The sequence below is a fragment of the Leiobunum rupestre genome, chromosome 8, assembly GCF_980474605.1.
Source record: "Leiobunum rupestre chromosome 8, qqLeiRupe1.1.hap1, whole genome shotgun sequence".
Taxonomy (NCBI): Eukaryota; Metazoa; Arthropoda; class Arachnida; order Opiliones; family Sclerosomatidae; genus Leiobunum; species Leiobunum rupestre.
The window spans coordinates 41,739,135-41,745,343 of NC_143391.1; the positions used below are offsets into that span (position 1 = coordinate 41,739,135).

The following is a 6,209-nucleotide window of genomic DNA, read 5'->3' on the forward strand; positions in this document are numbered from 1 at the left end:
CCGTTCTGTAGTAAGTCTTATGTGTTGCAAAAAACGTAATTCTGTACACATTACAGATTATTTTGGTAGAAAACACTTAGCCAAGATTTTCCGAAATACTTTGAATTGGGTTTTTTAAGGAAACTTCTTTTGAAAAACGGACTTTCCGTTGTGATAAAAAACCTAAATTCTACAAATATTACAAAATATTGGATACAATTTCGAAAAAATCATTTATTCATGAGCCAATTTCCCAAAATAACTACCGGATTTTATTTTTAATTAATATCCAATCATATTGGGATATTTTGTTTATCAAAACAAGGATCTTTACGTTTATAACCTCTTTCGGATTCTGTGGATTTATCTTGGCGATGCATCTTAGTTTCTATAATATTGAAAAGAAAATTAGTTAAACCTTGCCCTCAATAATTTATGTTTAGTAGTAGAGTTAGCTCGCATTCAAAGAAAGGACTTATTATACAAGAAAAGATTATTCCCTCAAAATGTTAATCCGAGTTGCCACAAAGTTTACATTTTAAAATTCCCCGACTTTACCAGGTTTTCCCGGACAGTCTAACACAATTTTCATGGACCAATCAGTAGCGTAGCAAAGGGGGCGGCACTTTTCCCTTCATGGTAACTGAAGCGACGGTCAATACTCCATTTTAAACTATCTTAGAAAACTATTTCTATGTATTAAGGGGGCGGCAAAAGGTCTAGCTACGCCACTGTGACCAATGTACCTACTTTTATGAAATAACGTTCAAATCTTACAATTAAATTATTTTAAGTTAAACCATAACTTCTTTTGAAGTGGTAATTAAATATGAACAAGAGCACATAATATGCTGACGTTAGAAGGCTATAAAGAAGTTAGAGACAGTAAATCTAATGCATGTGGTCACCGGCCAGTGATGGTCGTTGTTCTACCCCTGTGAGAATTTGAGAGGAGGTGAGATGCGCGAAACTTCAAAAGGAGAGGAGCGTGAGAGGAGTTTCACAAAGTACGCGTTTCAGAGAGAGGAGATTGAAAGGAGGGATTTTACAACTTCCATAAACGGAAGAGAGTGAGAGATGAGATCAGATTTTTCAATAAAACTAACGGGAGTGTGCGCGAGGTTAGATTAATTAGTGAAATTCGATGAGAGGAGATGAGATACAAAATTAGTTTACGGTGGTTAGAGGAGATGAGTTTGAGTTTAAAATTTTAGAAACGGGAATGAGGTGGAGTGAGAGTTATCACGATATTTTGAAAAATGCCCATCACTGCCTAAAACTGACGCAGGGTTCATATAACCATAGGCAAACCGATTTCCTTGATATTTCCCGTTTTTCCATTTATATGTGGTCGATCTCGAGTCGAACATTCATTAGACCTTTAGCGTAGGAAAGTACAGGGAGTGTCACACTTTTAAGTAATTATCTCACTTTTGTTATTACCTATAATTATCAGACATGGGTGAGGCGGCAGCTTTTTTTCTATGTCACTAATAGGAGTTCCAGCCTAAAATATAGGAAGAATAATAATAATAATAATAACTTAATGATTTAATATAATTCACGGCACAACTTGTTCTTTCAATAAATCCCCACTTTTTCCCCGGATCCCGAAGTATGTTGGAAGAACTCGAAAATTAATTGTCAAAAAACGTCCAAAATATTAGAAAATAATTCAATATTATTGTAGTACAGTCCAAAAGAAATAATTCAAACAATGTCATCTTCACGAGTTCTACTATAGTCGAACTATGGTCCCCAGAAAGCTTAGTACGGTTTAAACACTCTTTGCTTCTATGTCCGTCACGTGTTCTACTGCAACCATTCCCATATAGTAAAATTTAGTCAACGGTTTTACTTAATACAATAGGCGTTTCAATAAAATAATAAATAATAATTAATTAAGCTTGGTTTTAAATTAGAGCCTCACAACCTAAGCTCCAGTCTACGTCACTATTTACATTCCTTAACATCAAAACTGGAACATTAAAATCGTATAACTTTAACTTACGCTGCTGGCGCCCCAGGTCGCGGGAATTTCTGGGCTTTGTAAACTCGAATCGAAACATTTTCTGTTCTCATTCATACCGCGTATTACAGCCGTGTCTAGTTTTGAACCGTTTCCGTGCGAAAATAGTCCTCGGCTATTTAAGCCCGTACCCGTTTGCCGATCCAAAATAGCCGCTACCAGGCCTTTCCGCAAACGGACCTAAAGAGCCGAGGACTATTTTCAAACGGACACCGTTTAAAACAGACACTACAGTATATTACCTTTAATACTACTTTTATGTTAATCAAAATAAATAAATAATACTAACTATTAACAATAATAATAATCTTCGGAATAAATTGATGATTTCGCTAAGCCTAAGAATGGAACAAAATGCCCAAGGCTTGCCTCGTCTTTGTGTCGAGAGCTCTCCAAATTTTTATTTTTTTTTAATTCAATGACGGTGCATGGGACAAATAGTCCTCTCACCCACAGTACAAAATAGTAAGAATACATGTGTGTTTTTTTTTTTTTTCTGTGTGGTGTGTTAGTAGTCATCTACAGAAATTCTATTGGAAGGAATGGTAGCGATCTTTTAATTTCTATGCATAGAAGTAGCTACGTTGACAGTTCAGAGCATCAAGTCCCCGATGAGCCAAAGCCCTTGGCATCGCGTTCGGTGGTGTCAAGGGATTGGACTTCGGATAGCGACATGTCTTCTGGCATAAGCGTGCAGATTAGTTGAGCGATAGCTTGGTTTGATGTTATCTGAATAGGCTCCGTCGAGATGTTATAGAGGAGAACGGCTACGTTTCCCCTGAAGTCCGGATCTATGACCCCTGCTGCCACCTGTATGCCTTTTTCCATTAGTTCTTGTTTTCCCGAGATTCGTCCGTAGGTATGCTCAGGGAATTTAATAGTTATATCCAGTGGTATGAGGGTGTTCGAGTTGGGAGGTATAGCCGTGGCTATTGGGCTGAAGAGGTCCCATCCTGCTGACATCGGAGATCTGCGCCGCGGCAGCACTGCGTTCAGCGAAAGCTTTTTACACTGCATCTGCGTAATGAAATATTATTGTCGATCTTTGTGGAATGGATATCTGTTATTTAGTCTGCAATAAAGTTTCAGAACAGCTAGAAGGGAGTTTAGGAGAAGTAGATTCCCCAGGTATATGGCGTGTCGGATGTGGTTAATGTCAAAAGGGGTGTTGATCGGCAGGCTGTGTTGTATAGCGCTGTGCAGATGGGCGAACCTCTTGCAGCTGATGACGACATGTTCAATATCTTCCGTGACCCCGCATGTCGTGCATGATGGGGATATGGTTTTGTCGTGGAGACGATGTATGAGCTGCCGTGTAGGGAAGCGGCGACATAGAAAGAGATTGACTAAGACGCAACGAGACCGATGTCCCCGGTATCTAGCGGTTGGGGGGGGGCGAAGAATTCCTGGCGGAGTGGTTGGAGCTTGGCTTCGGAAGTTGCGGCCCACGTAGTTGTATAATATTTGCGGAATGCGTTTTTATGAAGTCTTTGTAGTGTCGTCTTAGTGAAAGGCAGAAAAATCGCTGAATCGTAGGCCGCAGTGGTCGCTGCTTGCTTAGCTAACGAATCCGCTTCCTCGTTTCCATCAATCCGGCAATGGGACGGACACCATATTAGTGATATGTCGGGATGTGTTGTCAGCGTCTGTGTAATGCTTGTGATTAGCCAGTCAGCGGAGGAATGTGATACAATTTTTGCCAGGGCGCTTTGGGAGTCAGAGCAAACGACTACATTAGTAGTGTGCGGAGTAACTAATGCTAGTGCGTAGTGAACAGCTAGGAGTTCGAGCCGGGAGATATCGTGGCCGCTGTTTACCCTAATTGCTGTCTTGATATTAAGATCTTGACAGAATATCCCAATCCCGCCAGGTCCGTCTCTGATGGAGAGGGAGGCATCTGTGTATAATGTGGTCTTGCTTGGATTCTGTGTCCTCCGGTCCAGATTGAAGTGAAATTCTTGGTACATCTGTGCATTAGAGAGGTCTGATTTGGTCCCGATGAGCCATTTTGACAGAATTCTGTTGGTATGGTCTACCGACTCCCACGGTGGCGATTCCACTGCGGCTTTGTCTACGGCTTGCGCGAGGGCTATTTGTGGCATGTTTGGACGTATTTTCTCTTGAATGTATAGCAGTCTGTTGGGTAGAGGCTGTCTGTGTATTGATGGAAGTCTGGGTAGAAGGACTTCCTTTATGTCGTAGTTCGCGTCGACTGATAATAGACGCGCTAAATATAGGGCTTCCTTTTCTCGAAATCTGTCCTGAAGAGGCAAGATGCCACAACAGCTGTGGAGAGCAGCTATTGGGGTGGATGGTGGAACCCCTAGAATAGTTCGCAGGGCTGCGTTTTGTACTGCCTGCATTCGGTGAATATTTTTGTTGCTTGTAGATGAGTATAAGAGCGACCCGTAGTCTAATTTTGGGCGAATAAATTGAAGGTATATGGCCGCCAGTGCCTTGTGAGACGCTCCCTAGGTCTTTCCAGCAATGGCTTTTAGGAGGTTAAGCCGCTTTTGGCATTGCATAACAGTTTGCTCCACATGTTTGTTCCATGAAAGTCTCTCGTCGAAAATAATGCCGAGGTATCTGCAATAGGATACTTCATGTATGGTGGTCCCATCAATATGTAGTTGGATATCATTGTCTGTTCTTCTTTTCCGAGTAATTATGAGGTAGGTACATTTCGAGTATTGCAGATGTAGTTCCCATTTGTCCATATATAACGCTATCATATTCAGTGCCATCTGAATTTCACGTTGGAGGTGAGTTAGGCTGGAGCTAGTCGACCAGATCGCTATGTCATCTGCATGCAGACCTTTTGAAGTATTATGTGGAAGATCGCGGCATATGCCATCAATGGCATAGTTGAACAGCAATGGGCTTAGCGGATTTCCCTGTGGGAGTCCCATGTTAAAGGCTTCTGGGTGGGAGAGTGTTCCATTGAGGAAGACTTGAACTTTCCGGACGGAGAGCAAGTTTTTGATCCAGTTGAATATGTGGCCGGTATATCCGTGGCTTTCAAGCAGACTACACAGCTTTTCGGTGGATATACTGCCGAAAGCATCCTTGAGGTCTAGAAATACTATTGCCATGAATTTTTTTGTACTGAGGGCAGCCTCGGCTGTGTCCTTGATACGAAGTGGGTGTTCCAAGGGCGTTCTACTTTTCCGGAAGCCAGTTTGTTCTTGGGATAGCCGGGAGTCTGATTCCAGCAGAAAACGGAATCGAGCTTCCACCATCTTGTCAAATAGCTTCTTTAAAGCGAATTGGAGGACAATTGGGCGAAACGAGCTTGGTTCCTGGGGATCCTTCCCTGGTTTGGCAAACGGCAGTAGTATTGCATCATTCCATGTATGAGGATATGTATCTGTCGACCAACATACATTACAAAATTGTAGCAACAGTCGCAGAAAGGTGTCTGGTAGATATTTCAGAATATGGTTTGTGATGTCATCCTTGCCCGGTGCGGTATCTTTCAGTGACAACCAGGCTGTTTGGAATTCGCGCCATAGAAACGAGTCGTTGAATTGCTGGTTTTGTATATTGGTAGGAGATCTTGTCGATAGGTTGTGGAATGACGGGTTGTCTGTGTAATATAGAGATGAGTAATATGAAATCAGAACCTCAGCAGTCTCCTGGACCGATGTCGTCAGCTGTCCATTAGGGGTTTTAATCGTTGGCGTTGTAGAAACGGGTTGAGAGCCTTTCGTATACCACTTGATCTTCCTCCAGACGGCGCCTGCTTTAGTAGATGATCCTATCGTGTTGCAATAATTTTGCCAGCTTTGGGATTGTGTTCTTTTGACTAGGCGTCGCAGTCGTGCCCTTTCCCGTTTGAATATGATCTTGTTTTCCTGAGTGGGATGAGTAACAAGCTGTCTTCTAAGTTTATTTACCCTTTTCTGACTGGAGGCGATGGACTGTGACCACCACGGTGGTTTTACTTGGTGGTTCTGAGAATTCCCTGAGGTGCTTGATGGTATATGTGAGGTTGCTAGGTGGGTGATTACTTCTCGGATTCCTTCCCACGTGGTTAGAAGCCGTGGGGTAGTCCGCGCAATGTAGTCGGCCTCCTTGGTGAAATCCGCCTAATTTGCACGGTTGTAGAACCACTTGCGGCGTGGCCTTGTTGGTGGCGCTTTTGGATGAGTGGTGGGTAGTTTTATCAATATCGGGAGATGGTCGCTTGTTCCAGTTAGCA

At 42.4% G+C, this 6,209-nt stretch overlaps 1 protein-coding gene, 1 long non-coding RNA gene and 1 pseudogene across 3 annotated transcripts; all 3 read right to left on the minus strand.

Annotated features, from left to right (window-relative positions):
• Positions 1-228: 228 nt before the first annotated feature.
• On the minus strand, positions 229-2,393 carry LOC149933387 (uncharacterized). 2 transcript variants are annotated; one of them, XR_016473096.1, is made up of 3 exons: positions 2,305-2,393; positions 1,423-1,486; positions 229-367 (listed from the first exon to the last, which is right to left on the minus strand). It is a non-coding gene; the product is annotated as an uncharacterized LOC149933387 (long non-coding RNA). The 2 variants fall into 2 exon arrangements; XR_016473095.1 differs by lacking the exon at positions 2,305-2,393 and adding an exon at positions 1,991-2,198.
• Positions 2,394-2,608: 215 nt separating this feature from the next.
• On the minus strand, positions 2,609-2,971 carry LOC149933388 (deoxyuridine 5'-triphosphate nucleotidohydrolase pseudogene; annotated as a pseudogene).
• A 383-nt stretch (positions 2,972-3,354) lies between these two features.
• Positions 3,355-4,371, minus strand: LOC149933389 (uncharacterized). The gene has a single exon (XM_090157286.1). It carries the CDS (start codon positions 4,369-4,371, stop codon positions 3,355-3,357), a length of 1,017 nt encoding a protein of 338 aa, XP_090013412.1.
• Positions 4,372-6,209: the final 1,838 nt, after the last annotated feature.

What these genes read in the sequence shown, in the direction of transcription:
- LOC149933389 (XM_090157286.1), bottom strand. Translation starts at nt 4,371, where the DNA reads ATGCAGGCAGTACAAAACGCAGCCCTGCGAACTATTCTAGGGGTTCCA.